Source organism: Nomascus leucogenys, chromosome 3, assembly GCF_006542625.1.
Source record: "Nomascus leucogenys isolate Asia chromosome 3, Asia_NLE_v1, whole genome shotgun sequence".
Classification (NCBI taxonomy): domain Eukaryota; kingdom Metazoa; phylum Chordata; class Mammalia; order Primates; family Hylobatidae; genus Nomascus; species Nomascus leucogenys.
Window position 1 is genome coordinate 17,991,804 of NC_044383.1, and position 17,931 is coordinate 18,009,734.

The 17,931-nt window shown below is 33.2% G+C and overlaps 1 protein-coding gene across 8 annotated transcripts in view; it reads right to left on the minus strand.

Annotated features, from left to right (window-relative positions):
• ATRNL1 (attractin like 1) overlaps positions 1-17,931 on the minus strand; it is an 853,525-nt gene that overhangs the window by 383,216 nt on the left and 452,378 nt on the right. For all 8 annotated transcript variants that reach the window (XR_004028677.1, XM_030806602.1, XM_030806597.1 and 5 more), the window contains one exon: positions 15,715-15,793. Coding sequence is in view for 7 of the 8 variants with exons in the window: in XM_030806602.1 (XP_030662462.1) it covers positions 15,715-15,793 (79 nt within the window). In the remaining variant the exon portion in view is untranslated. The remainder of the gene's footprint in view (positions 1-15,714; positions 15,794-17,931) is intronic.

Here is a 17,931-nt window from a genome sequence, read left to right on the forward strand (position 1 = left end):
TGGGAATACAGAATCAAGCTTTGATTGACTACCCTTGTTCAAAGTATTGGTTATAATGCTTCATAATTGTTACAATATAATAACAGTGGATTTCAGACTCAAAATAATTAATATACTATAATAGTTAAAATTTTCAATATTATATTCATGCATGAATCTAATACCATGCTCATTCAATATACTCTAATAATGGTTTACCTAAATATCACAATGTTAATACATGAATCATTTCAGTGAATGACAATAAACTAAAGTAGACCATAATTATGCTGGCATCAAAATAATTTAAAAATAAATAAATATACTATGCAGCAGGAATACCCTGTAATTTATAGATAAAGACAGTACAGGTCGAACACCAGTTCAGCATGATTTCCAGTACAGATGTGATTCTTGGACATGACAAGAACAGAATTACTTATCTAATGGGGATATCAAAATCAACCAGACTATATTTTTTCTAATTATATTATTTTAAGACATCCTCTTTGGTTGAGTATCACCATTATAGTGAACCACTGCTAGTGATGGAGTATGCACAATATCTGTCATTCAATATATTACCTATTTCCAAGTTGCCTACAATGTGGTTGAATTATTGTGAAAGCCAATTATTCAGGAAGCTATTAGTGCAAACATATTTTTATTCTGAGATAAAATACAAAATAGTTACTAAGACAACTATGTATTGTTAAATTACTAAATTTATTTTCAGAAAATTAATAAAGCATTATCACTATGTTCAAATCACAATAAAATTATTTTGTTTAAAGCTTTTTTTCCTCAAGTTAGAACCAGTAAAATATATTTCAAAAGCTCACATGAGAAAAAACTTTATATATATAATACATACTGCTGAATTCTGTATTAGGTTTAAATCTGTATATAAATGACTAACTGTTAACAGTATATATCTAGCAAACAAATTCCCCTGTAAGGGGAGGTGGGTGGTGGTAGGAAGAGAATTGCTCAGCACTGATGTGCAAATTATGGCATAATTCTTTAAATGAAGGAAATTCTATATTTTAAGCAACAATTTACAGAATGATGAATGAAGTTAATATGGAATGCAGGTAGCATTATCACCTGCAAACTCAACTTTTAACATGTCAAATCCTGTCAACAAAATTCAGGGAAACTATATTACTATCATTCCACAGTAATTTATGCAATATAAAGAATCTTACACTGTTGCTTTAACAGGCACTCACCAGAAGCAGATACTGGTCCCATGCTTCTTGTACAGCCTGTGGAACCATGAGGCAAATAAACTTTCTTCCTTTATAAATCATCCAGCCTCAGGTATGTTCATTCATAGCAACACAAAAGAACGAAGAAATACACTGCGTAGTATAATAATACCATCTTGATTACTATAGTTTTGTAGAAAGTTTGAATTCAGGAACTGTAAATTTGTTTTTTTTCAAAAATGTTTCTGCTATTTAGGGTCCTTTGAATTTCCATATAAGTTTTTGAATCTACTTGTCAATTTCTAGAAATGTATTAGCCCATTCTCACACTGGTTATGAACTTAAGCCCAATTTGTGCAAGACATACTTGGACTGGTAAAGAGGCTTAATTGACTCACAGGTCAGCATGGCTGGGGAGGCCTCAGCAAACTTACAATCATGGCAGAAGGGGAACCAAACACATCCTTATTCACATGGGGATATGAGAGAGAATGAGTGCCCAGTGAAGGGGGAATCCCCTTATAAAACCATCTGATCTCAAGAGAACTAACTCACTATCATGAGAACAGGACGGGGGAAACCACCCTCACGATTCAATTATCTCCATTTGGTCCCTCCCACGACATGTGGGGATTATGGGAACTACAGTTCAAGACGAAATTTGGGTGGGACATCACCAAACCATTTCAACAAAGAAGCTTGTCAATTTCTACAAAGAAATTTGTAAATCACCCATTTAAAGCATAAAATTCAATAATATTTAAATTTTTCATAAAGCTGTACAACAATTACCATAGTCTAATTTTAAAACATTTTCATCATCCCAGAAAGAACCCATGTACCCATTAACAATCATTCTCTATCTGGCCCCACATTCCATCGAATACCCAAGCACAGCCCAAGGCAACCGTGAATTTACTTACTGTCTCTTTAGATTTGCCTAATGTTTTCAAGGCTCTTTCATTGTTATAACATGCATCAGTACTTCATTCCTTTTTAATGTAGAATAATATTCCATTTACACATATATCACCTTTTATTTGTCCATTCATCAGTTACTAGGCATTTGGGATATTTCTACTTTAAAGCTGTAATGAATAATGGTGCCATGAACATTAATGTAAAAGTTTTGTATAGACCTACATTTTCATTTTTCTTCAGTATTCACCTAAGAGTGGAATTTCTGGGTCATATGGAAACTTTAATATTGCAAGGAATTGTCAGAGTGTATTACATTACAAAGTGTCAGTTTTAAATATCCAACAACAATGTATGAGGGATCTAATTTCTCCACAGCCTCATCAACATTTTGGTGATAATTGGTGATGATTATTGGTGAATAATAATAACATTATTATGGATCACAAGCATTTAGTGGTATCTTACTGTAGGTTTGATTTCTATTTCTGCTAATGCTAATGTTGTTGAGCATCTTTTCATTTTCATGAGTTACTGACCACACATAGACACACACACACACACACACACACACACACACACACACACACAAACACAGAGTTGTCCCTCAGTATCTGCAGGAGATTGGTTCCAGGATCCCCGCAAGGATACCAAAATCCACAGATGCTCAAGTAACTTATTTAAAAATGGTGTCATAGTGGCATATAACCTATGCACATTTTCCCATTTATATTATCTCTAGATTACTTATAGTGCCCAATACAATGCAAATGTTATGTAAATAGTTGTAATAATGTATTTTTATTTATTTTATGTTTATTGTTATATTTTTCAACATTTTTTCAGAATATTTCCAATCCTTGATTGGGTGAATCCACAGATGTGGAAACCATAAATACAAAGGGCAAACTGCATATATTATGTGGAGAAATGCCTATTCAAATTCTTTATACATTTTTAAGTGGGTACTTTGCCTTTTGATTACTGACTTGGAAGAGTCCTTTGCATATGTAGATACAAATATCTTATCAGATATATGATATGCAAAAGTTTTCTCCCATTCTGGAGGTTGTATTTTCATTTTCTTCATGGTGTCTTTTAAGCACAAAAGATTTTAATTTCAATGAATTCCAATTTGTTTTTTTTTTCTTTAATCACCATTTCTTTTGATGTCATGTCTAAGAAGATTCTGAAAGATCAAGATTTTCTTCTGTATTTTCTTCTAAGAGTTTTATAGTTTAGGTGTTACATATTGGTGTATCGATTCCTATTGACTTTATTTGTGCATGGTGATATGAGTAATGGGTCCAACTTCATTCTTTTGCATGTGGCTACCCAGTTGCCTAGCTCCATGTGTTGCAAAGATGAACCTTTCTTCCATTTAATTGTCTTGGTACCCTTGTAAAAATCAATCAACTATAAATTTAAGAGTTTATTTCTAGATTCTCAGTTACATTCTATGGATCCAAATGTCCAGTCTTATGTCCATATCACACCATCTTGATTACTATAGTTGCATAGTAAGTTTGAATTTATGAAGTGTAAGCTTTGTTCTTTTTCAAAAATGTTTTTGCTGTTTAGGGCCCTTTGCATCTTCTTGTGGATTTTAGGATCTACTTGTCAATTTCTATAAATAAACTACCTAGTATTTGGATAAGTATCATGTTGAATTTGTAGATCAGTTTGGGAGTACAGTCATCTTAACAACATAAAGTCTTTGAATCCATCAACATATAGTATCTTTCCATTTATATAGGTCTTCTTTAATTTCTTTCAACAACATTTTATAGTTTTCAGAGTGATACAGTTTCACTGTGTCCCCACCCAAATCTCATCTTGCATTGTAGCTCCCATAATTCCCACCTGTCATAGCAGGGACCCAGTGGGAGGTAACTGAATCACGGGGAGGGTCTCTCCCATGCTGTTCTCATGATAGTGAATAAGTTTCATTCACCTTCTGCCATGATTGTGAGGCCTCCCCAGCCATGTGGAACTGAGAGTCAATTAAGCCTCTTTTCTTTACAAATTACCCAGTCTTGGGTATGTCTTTATTAGCAGTGTGAATATGGACTAATACACATAGTATATGTTTTCTACTGCTTTTGTTAAATTTGTTCCTACATATATTATTCTTATTGATGCTATTTTGAACTGAATTGGTTTTTAGTTTTATTTTCAGATTTTTCATTGCTAATGTATAGAACTACAACTGATTTTTATATTGCTCTGGCATCCTGAACCTTGCTAAAATTGTGTATTAGTTCTAACAGTTTTTTAGTGGATTTCTAAGGAATTTTATTTACAAAACATGTTATTTGCAAATAGAGATAGCTTTCTTTCTTTCTTCCCAATCTAGATGGCTCTTATGTCATTTCCTTGCCTAACTGCCCTGACTACAATATACAGTAAAATGTTGAATAGAATTAGAGAGAGTGGACATCCTTGACTTGTTCCTGGTATAAGTGATTTAAAAAAAGTTAAGTATGATGTCAGATGTGGGTTATTGGTAGATGCCTTTTATCAGGTTTAGGATTTCCTTTTCATTCCTAATTTGTTGGGTGTTATTATGGTAAAAGGTTGTTGGACTTTGTCAAATGCTTTTTCTATATCTATTGAGATTCTCATGTGATTTGCATCCAAGCTCCTTTTATTGGTGAATGGCATTTAGAAATCAAAATCTAGGCAATATGTATGATACAATAAAGGGAACCAGAGATCCTTGGAGAAATAGCTAATTCTAGGACTGGGGCAAGAAGTATACAAGCTAAACCTGAAGTTTCTTATAGTACCAAAATGTAAGAAGGGTTGCGTGCGCACACACACAGACACACCCCAAGAATGAGTATGTTAGGAGTGGAGGAACCATTGGAAAACACATGAAGAAATGCTCATCATCACTGGCCATCACAGAAATGCAAATCAAAACCACAGTGAGATACCATCTCACACCAGTTAGAATGGCCATCACTAAAAAATCAGGAAACAACAGATGCTGGAGAGGATGTGGAGAAATAGGAACACTTTTACACTGTGGGACTGTAAACTAGTTCAACCATTGTGGAAGTCAGTGTGGCAATTCCTCAGGGATCTAGAACTAGAAATACCATTTGACCCAGCCATCCCATTACTGGGTATATACCCAAAGGACTATAAATCATGCTGCTATAAAGACACATGCACACGTATGTTTATTGCGGCACTATTCACAATAGCAAAGAGTTGGAACCAACCCAAATGTCCAACAACGACAGACTGGATTAAGAAAATGTGGCACATATACACCATGGAATACTATGCAGCCATAAAAAATGATGAGTTCATGTCCTTTGTAGGGACATGGATGAAACTGGAAAACATCATTCTCAGTAAACTATCGCAAGGACAAAAAACCAAACACTGCATGTTCTCACTCATAGGTGGGAATTGAACAATGAGAACTCATGGACACAGGAAGGGGAACATCACACTCCGGGGACTGTTGTGGGGTTGGGGGAGGGGGGAGGGACAGCATTAGGAGATATACCGAATGCTAAATGACGAGTTAATGGGTGCAGGAAATCAACATGGCACATGGATACATACGTAACAAACCTGCACATTGTGCACATGTACCCTAAAACCTGAAGTATAATAAAAAATAAAAATAAAAATAAAAATAAATAAAAAAATAAATAAAAAGTTCTCTAATATTAGAAAACAAGATCTGGGTGCTAGATGTGCTTGTTGCAAACAGAATGTTGATGTATCTAATTGGAAATTTAAAAATAACAAATGCAATCTCTGTGCTTGCTATAGGTTTATTTAGATTTTATATCTTTTTGAATTGGTTTTGCTAGTTTGTGCAAGCTCTAGAGCTAATGACGGGGACAGTGGCCCATAACTCTCTTAAATAATGTTCCTGCTTCATGAGCAGCGTGTTGAGCAGAGGTGTTATTTTTTTGTATTCTCATCTTATCTCCCCAGTCATGAAATCTCTACCCTATAAGCAAGGTGGAGAGAGGGTGACTGGGTCCCTGTTATTATCAGGCTGCTATGCCTTGAGAAGAGCTTCTTGCCATACAAGTGGGGCTCATTAGAAGAAGAGAGCCTCAGGCCTCAGCTGATTTTGTCTGGAATATAGCATCTGCAAAAGGGAGCTGGGGAGATGAGAAATGCTAGTCACAGTGAGCTAGAAGGGGGTAGGAAGGGAGCAAGTTGAGGTTCAAATGCTATAGATTTGCTGTTCTTACTGAGAATTAGTAGATTTTCTTAAATAAGTTTGAGGCAGGAAAATAGGGTCTGCAGACAGGGAACTTAAGGCCAATTTGAGCAAATTTCTAAAACAGAAAACACCAAGGTCTGGGGGCAGAAAATCTAGGGCCAATTCATGCTGACTTCCCAAAGCTGGATCAAAAGGAAAATGCCTGGGTTTGGGGGCAGGGAACCTGAGGCTAATTAACACAAACTTCCTAAAACTAAACCAAAAGGAAAAAAAAACCCTCTCCCCACGCTGAGTAACAAAGGATCAAAGGCTACTCTCCCTACAGCCCTCCCCCTTCCACCACATCTCAGATGGAAAGGGAGAGTGCCTTGGATAGGCCACAGGCCAAGCAGGGACCATCCCTTTATCTGCATGGGGTGCCAATTCACCTCAGCCTTTAACTAGCCACAGACAAAACCTTCTTCCAGATAAGGGGTAGCCAATAAGAACCTCAAACTGGGTACTTAAAGCCCAGAAAACTTTGCATCCAGGCCGTTGAGCAGCTTGCTCAGGCCTTCTCCCACTCTGTGGAGTGCTTTCTCTCTTAAGTTTCTGCTTTTGCATTTCATTCCTCTGCTACTTTGTGCGTTTTGTTCAATTCTTTGTCCAAATCTCCAAGAATCTGGGCAAGTCGTACTCAAGACCCTCCACCAGTAACATGTGTTTCTTTGTTTTCCGTATGCACTTAAAACTATTTCCAGGTATTTTAAATGGTTTTTTTTTTTTTTTTTTTTTGAGATGGAGTCTTGCTCTGTTGCCAGGCTGGAGTGCAGTGGTGGGATCTCCGCTCACCGCAACCTCTGCTTCCTGGGTTCAAGCAATTCTCCTGCCTCAGCCTCCCGAGTACTTGGGACTACAGGTGCGCACCACCACGCCCAGCTAATTCTTGTATTTTTAGTAGAGACAGGGTTTCACCATGTTTGCCAGGATGGTCTTGATCTCTTGACCACATGATCCGCCAGCCTCGGCCTCCCAAAGTGCCGAGATTACAGGCATGAGCCACTGCGCCCAGCTGGTTGTTTTTTAAATTTTTCACTAGTTAGTGTTGTTTGTCTGGGGAATAGGTCTCAGGGGCTACTCTTGCTGTCATTCTAGAAGTCATCTTGTTCTATTCTTTCTCATCAAACTTCAGTCAAACTTTTGCACCCATCAGTCCACTAAAATTGCTGTTGTTGGGGTCAGCAATTATTTCTAAGTGGCTAAATACAATGGTCAATTTTCAGTTATTTCACTTGAACCATCAGAATTTTTTAGACAACTGATAACTCTGTTCCTTATTATACAGTGTTTCCTTGGCTTCCAGAAGCTCAGGGTTTTTCTCCACCTTCATTGGTAGCTGCTTTCCAGTATTCATGCTGGTTGCTTGTTTTCTGACTTCTTAAATTTGAATGCCTCAGGGCTTAATCCTCCTCTCTGGGTAATTTTATCTAGGCCCAGGGTTTCAAATGCCATCTATGTGCTGAGATTCCCAAATTTAGCTTCCTACTCAGCTCTGTTTCCTCATGCCAGATGCAACTCCTGCCTCCTCGACAGATCTAATTAGATGTCTAGTAGATGTACCAAACTTACCATTAAAAATTAAACTCCTGTCCCTAAACCAATTTTACTTGGAGTAAACACAGAAACACAGTGATCAGCTTAAAATCAGATCCTTTTAACTCAGACATCTTTACAAGTTTGTTGGAAACCCTTCTATAGCTTCCTAGCTCTTTCAGAGTAGAAGCTAAAGCAGTGTTTCTAGGCCAGTAGTGCATATTAGAACATTTGACAGCTTTAAAAATAAACACACTTGGCTGAGCCTCACTCATAGAAATTCTGATATTGTATATCTGATGGGGATGGAACAGTAGAATGGCATGCAAATACACACATACACACACACACACACACACACACAGGCACACACACATTTTAAAGATCCACAGGTGATTCTCAAGGGCCTACTAGATTGAGAACCATTGCACTACAGTAGAAATGGAGGAGGAGTCCAAAATATACAGGAGTTGTTGTTAGTAATATTAATGTATAATGCTGATCATTCTTTATATTACATATCAATAACAGCTAACATTTATTGAAGTCTGTTAGGTAAAATGCAGTGGGGTAAGCACTTAGTATGCATTAATTCACTTAGTACTAAACATCTTATAAAGAAGGTTCTACCATATTTGATTGATTCTAAGAAACATTTTTTCACATTTTAATATCTCTAAACTCTAATGTGTTTTAAAATCAATGACATTATATAATCACTGCTGGCCAGATGACAGTTGTGATGTAGTTCTCATTGCCTGCACAGACATAAACTTGATTATTCTAGTCAATGATACTATGTGAAACATACAATATATTTTAGCTTAACTCAAAAAGTGATTTTTAAAAACTTGGACTATGAAGGTGAATAAGTCGTAGCAAAACTTTACCCAATTTATTTTGCTTTTATTTTCCTCTCTGTATAAATATGAACGACATATGACAAAACTATATCTAAATAATTATATAAGAGCTCTTTCAATAAGAAGAAAATAAATATTCTCAGTGGGAAGTGAACATTGTGCAATAGTTGAATAAGTACTGTGTTTTCTTCGTAAGTGGTACATCAAATAATGATTGATTGTGTCATAATATCAGATGAAATACAACATATTTCCCGTACAACAAACAGATGCATAAGTTACCTTAGAAGTGGTCCATTATGAAACCAACTTGTTCAAACTCAGGCTATCTCTGAAGTTCTCTGTATGGTTCAGTCTGACAGACTTGGTTTTAAGTTACACCTTCTTCTTTTACTAGTTGTAAGCTTTGAGCATTGCACTCTAGTCTCCTCAAATTCCTTATACAGGTAAAGGGCATATATATATATATATATATATATATATATATATATATATATATATATATGTTTAGTGTGAAAATTAAATACTATTTTTATTAAGTGCCTAACTTAAAATGTTAGGTCATGTTCTCTCAACTTGCCCATTATTTGACTATTTGTATTACAGTTATCAAATAACACAGTCCATTCTTCTTTATCAAATACCAACAGACCCACAATTTCCATGCACATTATGCTTGTGCATGTGTGATTTATACAAATAGAAACAACATAAAAATTATGTCATGTATTTTCCAGTTAATAATATAGATTTTAAGATCTGTAAACATTTTTGAGGGCTGGGATTTTATTTGGTTTGTTCATTGCTGTATTTGTCTAAAAATGTACTTGAAACAACAATAGTTGTTCAATAAATATTTGTTGAAGGAAGGAATAAACTAATTTAATATTAACACAAATATGCCTCATTCTTTTTTTCGGTTACCTTATATCCCATGGTAAGAACACAGAATTTAGGTAGATAAATTCAAATTAACTGATTAGGTACTGCTTGCAACCTTTTGTAGAATTTTATAGCACTTCAAATCTCTGTATTTTGTAAATGTATTTTCTCGAATCTTTTTGAATGATATGAAATAGTTTTGATATACAAAAATCTCTCTGTGTCTATATATGTGTATACTCTGAAAAGGTAGGCAGGTATATATCTTTAAGATAGATTTTCAGAAATCTATTAAGTCAGAGTTTTTAGTTTTGATAGACAATATACGGAGTAAACATCTTTTATTTTTGCTTGCCCAGTATAACTCCCCCTTATTTTGAAAACAAATCAAGATTCTACTTTAGAGAATTATTCCTTTCTACTTGTCTCTGAGTTCCTGTGGGTTTTATGAGGTTGAACCCACCCCTAAGCTCCAGGGTGAGCATTTGTGTTGAAAATAAGGTTGCCAGATTGAGCAAATAAAAATACAGAACACTTGGTTAAGTTTGAATTTTAGATAAAAAATGAACTTTTTAGCATAAAAACACATATATACACATAAACATCAGACACATATATCGAGATATACATTCGTTTGAATATATAAGACAGATAAGATTTTGTGGTTAGTGAGACTACATTTTTTAGAATAAATCAATATAATGTTTTAGTCTAAGTAACTGGGTCTAAATATAAAGATAATAGCATATATTAAAGAAAAAGTGATTTTAGGCAAATTTGTTATATTGTACATATAGTAAAAACAGTGCCCAAAGGTTTTCGGTTTAGGGTTTTTTTTTGAAATTAATCCTGTGTATAATTATGAAACAGTTCACATTTACTTCCATTACTAATCTGACTTCCAGAAAACTTTTCAATATATTCTATCTCCCTATGCATGACATCACAATAAAGTAAATCCAGGTGCTCCCCCTAAGAACTCTGTACGTGTATGTGTGTGTGTCTGTCTGCCTTATTGAAATGTTTTAAAACTACACATTGCCCAATAATGGGGCTATGGTTTTTTCTTTATATCCTCAGTATTTATCAATTTGTCTATAATATAGCAAGAAATTGATACACCTTTGTTGAACTGAGCAAAATGGAAGCACTATATTTACCATAAGGTCTTTGGAAACAGGTTTACAAGGCAAGTATCAGTTATTTTTCAAATCTTAACCCCATACATATTTGACTTCTCAATTCAAGTTATTTTAAAGTGAATTTATCTTAAAATTTTGAAAGTATGATAATGCAATAGGCATGTGGAAGACCTGTAATTTCTAGTCTCATAGGATAAAGGAAGAAAATTAATACAGTAATAATCATTTTAGTTCGCAATTCAATAAAAAGCAAATGACAAGCAACAGTAAGTTGACATTGTGGCCATTAACTGCAAAGACATTTATTTGAGTGAAATAGTTACTAATGAGTTTTTAAAAGCATGTGTTTAACGGAAAGCTTTATCTACATGTTAAAATGTTTAAACATTTACAAAATACAGAGATTTGAGGTGCTATAAAATTCTACAAAAGGTTGCAAGCAGTACCTAATCAGTTAATTTGAATTTATCCACCTAAAATAACACTTTCACTTTTTCCTTAATGTTTTTATTCTGTGCCCAATCCTCTTTCTGTAAATATATTTACTGTCTAAGGAGACAAGAGTAGTTCAATTTATAAAACACTGCTACATTGCATTAATATTACTTAGATGAGAATCTATTTATCACTATTTACCACCTCAGAGAATATTTTGTAACTAATTGGTTTATATACCATAAAATGTCATTATTAAAGTATAGTTTAATATTATTACTTTTGTCTGGTTTTATACCAATGAAACAGGTATAGAAGGAAAGAACTAATGTATTTGCCTCTGGAAAACTAGTTTGTTACTCAAAGCTACTAAAACTCTAATTGTGGGTATTGGTTTATTATTTTTATCTCAAATTTCAGGGTGATAAAAAAAATACAAATCTAAGTTTTACGCTTCATGATTACAAAATGTGCAGGGAGATAGGGTATTATGAACATAAATTCAGTCCCTCATTGGGCATGTCTTACCCTCCAAAATTTCCTGTACTGATTTTGAAGCAGAAGAGAAGTGTAATATGTGAGGAATATTAAAAAGTAGTGTGGTAAAGTTCTATATTAAAATATTTTTAAACTTAAAAAAACTGTAAATTTACAAGAATTAAAAAGGGAAAAATTGCTATCACATGAAATGTAGAGATCATTCAAATACTCAGACTCACTAGTAATATGAAGTTAATGTAAAAATAACCCTTCCTTTGCCTATGGAGCTATTATTCTACAGATTTTGCAGTTATAGTTTCACGGAGACATGCTACATTTAAACAACTCAAAATGGAAAAAATTAACTTCTTGTAACTATTAAAATATGCATATTTTCACACGATAGTCAAATATATGATCAAATATCTTCATTGCAGGAAAAAATTATAATATCTTCATATTTTTCTGCCTTATGATACCTATTAAAATTCAAATTTCAGATTAAGAATGAAGATTACCAAGCATACAAATAGTGCAATAGACTCCTTTTTACATATACTTGCTCCTGACAAATATTTTAGTAATGTGATGACTATAACTGTATGTGCCATTGAAGCTAAACGTTTTTAATACCTCTGTAAAAAGGACAAGCTATATAAATGAATTCATCTTTCTAGTGTATTATAATACTTCTACTTATCAATATACACTTATTGTTTCCATTCGTTAGCGCATCCCAAAAGAAAGTTTTCATCTTTTTGACAGGGTTGCCATAGAAACTTGGGGTTAGTGTAAGAAGGGGTCATATCAAAATTGAAGCCTTTTATAGTTTCATTTTTTTTAATGTGTGTTTAAGAGCCCCTGAATTCTCAGGGGTGTTATTCAAAAGTCATAACATGACTAACTATCCTCTGAATTTAAAATTATGCCACAAAAAGCATATTTGCGTTTATGAGAAAACAAAACTTTGGTTTAAAAAGTGACACATCTAGTTGAATGAACACAATATGTTAAAACATTTCCAAAGATTATTTTCATTTTAAACTTTCATTACATTTAGAAAAGCAACCAGTATAACTGCTGAAATAAAACTACATAAATTCTAAGAAGAATCCTTTAAGTAACTTTCATTTACTGTAACAGATAAACTGTCATTTTACTAATCAAAGGTGTCCTCTGAGCTTTACAATAATTGATTTCTTCAATGTTTTGAAGAGACAGTAACATTCACATAAAGAAATAATAGTGGGTTCTTTTCCTTTGGGAAATATTACAGTTAATCTAATATTTAAAACTGAATAAAGAGAGGATTAGATATAAACACATTTTTACCTCCACTCACATAAAGTCTATAAATGGAATTATCACATAACTACAACTAGTGTGGTTAAAAACCTCCAGGGCTCTTAAGACCAAACCGAAAAACAATTTCTTAGCACAGTAGTTCCCCCTTAAATATGTTTCAACACACCCAGGGGATGCCTAAAACTGTGGATACTACTAAGCCCTATATATACTATGTTTTTCCCTATACATACATACCAATGATAAATTTTAATTTATAAATTAGGTACAGCAAGAGATTAACCACAATAATAATGAAATAGAACAATTATAATAACATGCCGTCATAAAATTTATGTGAATGTGGTCTCTCTCTCTCTCTGTCACTTCCCACCTCCCCCACCATTTCTTTCTCTCAAAATATCTTAATATTTTTGGACTGCAATTGTCTGTAACTGAAACTATGGATAAGGGGGGACAATTGTAACATAAAAATTACTTGCTAAGTGCAGATCTCTAATAATCGTCAAAGACAATGTCATCTTTGCTTTGGACATCAACATATGAATAGTTTCTAAAACATTTAGGATTTTACATTTAAAGGAATTTAGTAAAATTAAATTTGAGAAAATTCCTCAAAATATTTTTTAACATGTAATGCTATAGCATAACATAAACCCTCAAGATACATTTTCTTTTTCGGAAGCAGTAGCAAATTAAATGCAAACACTATTATACACTTTAATAGAAAAAAGTACAACCTGGATGAGTTTTGGAAAGAAGGGAATTATATTAAAGGAATTTCCAGATGACATAGTAATATTAATACTACAGATAAAAACTGGAAAGTGATCCTAATCTAGCTCCCCTTTACTATTTGTCTTTTATCCTTTCCACATCTACCATATATATTGAAAGATTTTGACTTCCAAAAGATAAATTTATATAAATATCTTAAAAATTAAAGTAGTATCAACTTGCCAGAGCACCTGATTAGTATGTAATAAACAGCATTACTACACTGAGACAATACAATATTAGCCAAAATCAATTTGTCATTTTGAGAAGTATGAAAGTGTTATAGCTAAACTATTCATGTTAGTTTTAACAAATATTAAATATCATTTCTAAACTTTAGCTACTACATGTAAACATTTATAGGGCTCGAAAGACTAGACGACAACTGAGAATTAGCTCTAGGGTACAAATCCTTCTTTTAAAAGGTAAGGAAATTTAACTAGACCACTTACTTATATTCAGCTGCCAGTTAATGGCAGAGTTACAAATTGATATTTTCACAATGCTATATTTACATAGATGCATTTTATAAATTTTAGAGATCAGATATTTAAATAGTGCTCCTCATGATGCAATGGGAACAGTGGCTCCCTGATAGATTCAGCCTTCTCTTCTAATGATTAAGGACATAAATTGTCACTTGCCCTATTCCATTACGGAAGGAAGGCCTTCAAACTACCTACCTATAATTATGATTTTTCATTCCTGAATCTACAATTTTACTGTAATAGATCATCTAACATGTCTAGAAGACTGTTTACCTATGCAGAGAATTCCACTTCTTGCCAAATATTTATATATTTATATTTAATAAGCTCTTTTCCCATTGGATTACTTTTTAACATGCAGTCATTCCAAGTAAACCCTCACTGATGTTGCACTGGCCATAAACAATCAGAGAGGCAGACAGTATTAAGATGAATGATTCATTTGAAGGCAGGGAGGGACTCCAGTTTGCAAATATATTATAGATAGTACAGATCTTTGATGGGTGCTTAAAAATAGACTAAGAAGAACCGATGTCACTCACTAATTCTATAGCTTAGGACACTCTGGATTATTTTTACATGTCTTTAAATATTATATTTTTTATGTGGAGAAAAGAAGGTAAGCAATTATACTGTTGTTTTATATTGTTACAAAAAACACCCATATAGAAATATATGGAGAAATGCAATAGCAAATAAAATACTAAGATTAATACTAATAGAATACAGTATAATAAAAGAATACTGATAAAAACAGAAACTAGCTTTTTGAATAAATGAGGAATAGAACGATACATCTACCGCATACTTTTGCTCCTCAGATGATTTTGTTTCTTCATTCCTTTCAATTAATGAATATATACAATTTATATAATCAGTTGTTATTTTGTAAGAATATTATTGCTTTCATCAATTTTAGGATTATAAGAAAAATAATTAATTCTAATACAGAAATTATTCCAATGGATGTGCTCTTTAAACAGAGTTGGATTATTAGCTAACCAAAAAATGGAAAAGATTTGATTCCCAAAAAAGAATGTTATAACAAATTTCTAGTAGATAAAATCTTTTTCAAAAACCAAAAATAAATATTTATCACTCAGAATTTTAAATTTCAACAGACACTTATGAAAAATAAATTATGTCTTTATAGCATAACTAAATGCCTAAGTTAAATATATTACAAAATTATTTAAACATAATAATTGTATTCACTATAAATTTCAATACCATTTTTAGAAACTTTGCAACAAACCAATGCTTTTACAAATACTAACTTAAAATTACAGTGATAGTTTGCTCTACAGCTTAAAAAAAAAATACTAGAGTGATTTTTGAATATTAGTATGTAAAAATGATTTGAAATTCTGTATTCCAAGAGAGCATGGTAATTAACAGACAATAGAGATTCATATATTTGCTTAAATCTTTAAACAAAAGATTAAATAATATTACTGATACCTCTCTCCGTCGAGAAGCCCAACAAGTTTGTTTGATCTTCCATACCACAGCAGCTACCAGCAATAAGGATAGGAAACAACTGGAATATAAAACAAATAATTTTTGCTCAAAACTTATTTGAACTATGTAATGAAAAAACAGTATATGAAAGACTCAAATACATATATACATAAGTAATAACTTTGTCTAGGTAAACAATCAAAAATAGGATACATTTCCAATGTTTAAAATGTTCTCTCAAATAAAATCAAAATGTACAGGTAGAAAAAATATTTATTTCTTGCTATAAAAAATATATTTCTTGCTATAGATTATGGCCAATATTTAGAATTTTCTCTGTCGGAATGTAAATGTATAATTCCATTGGTCTTACGAAGCAAGAGAAATTACAACCAAAATCTACTTAGAATTGCTATTATGAGTCATAAAATATGGAAATTTTATAAATCCAAATGTCACACATGCACATTTATATTATTTTTATCACTAACTATTTTATATATGAACATATTCCAGTGGTTCCCAACCAAAGGTTATTTTGCTCCCTCCTCCTAGGGATTATTTGGCAATGTCTGGAGACATTTTTGTTTGTCAGAACTGGGAGAGGAGAGCAGGGGTGTTGCAAGAAATCTAGAATGCACAAGACTGTCCCCAACAGCAAAGGATCAGCAATACAAAATGTCAGTAGTACTGAGGCTGAGAAACCCTGGCATATGCTAATGTTTACATTAAGAAATAAGTCAGTTACAATGTTCATACATGTGGTCTAATATATTAGGTACTATATGCAATAAACTATGATAATGCAGGGTACTTTGTTAGAAGTAACTCAAGCCTGACAAATCTCAAAATGACAGAGATTTACATGAATCTCATTAGTCAATCTCAACCCTATATCACTGTTTATTTTCCCTTTCTTTGCTCTGTGGTCATAGATTATGCTATGAGAAGACCCAGAAGTGAACAGACCTGGGACACTACAAATTCACTGGTCACTGGACACTACAAGAAAAACCTGGTACTCATCCTTATTTGATAATCATTGTGTTCATCACTTGAGTCACTCATAAGCAGTGGCAATTTTTGACACTTTCCACTCTTGTCAGGTCTTCAATATATTTTTTCTCCTTGCCTATGCCTCATTTGAAGCAGAAGACCTTAGAATATCCTTCAATGACAATGATAACAACAATGTCGATTTTAATATCTATCCATTGAGTGCTGCACACATTCCAGATGCTGTGCTAGATACGTCACATCGATGATTGGATTTAGTCTTAGAAATCCTTCAAGATAGTATATATTATTCTTATTTGAGAAAACAGGAATCCAGTCCTCCGAGATTTTGAAGTTAATTGCTTAGAGTCACACATGGAGTAAGTCATAGTACCAAAATACAAATCCAGCTACTTAAGCCTCAAACTTTTTTCCTTTCCATACGCTGGCAGCTCTAAGTGTGCCCACTATCCCATAACCATTCTGTTTCCATATCCATTCTCTAATCCCGCCCAGAATCAAAGGAAATCTATTTTTTAAAAAGTCAGGGATACTAACCTTTCCAACCACAGAAGCAATTTTTTAACATAACACCCTTTATGTAATATTCAACATTTTAGGGGATATTTTTCTTAGAATTTGCTTTCAATAGAAAGTCACCGTGATTTTCTAGAAATTATATAAACTGGTGCTTTCTCTATTATCAGACTTTAACTTCTCAATTGACAATATCAACCATTCATTCTTTAAAACTCTCTCCTGAATACTTTCTTTCATTTTCTTTTGTTTTGTTTTCCTTAATACTTCCTAACCTAATATAGGTTAAATGGATGTAGGTTACATTCCAAATTCTCTCTTTTAAATTATGGACATTCCTTAAAATTCACTTCATGCAATTGTGCTCTTCTTTTCTCTTGCCCTCAAGGAGAAAGCTCAGTTATTTTCCTGATTTCAACTATGACCTCAATTGAAATGATTTCCAAATCGGCATCTTTACACCTGTCAAAATGAGAGCATCTTATCCTTGAAAGGGATATAAAAGATTTCTTAGTTCTAAGTCCCTCCCAGGAAGGAAGTTCCCAGTACAGCTCTGATAGTGATCCAGCACCTAATTAAATACTCATTGTAGCTGAGAAGTTGCTGACTCACAAGTTAGTGCATTCTATTTCTAGTTAATTCAAATTTTTAAATATTCTTTTTTTTTTTTTTTTGAGATGGAAT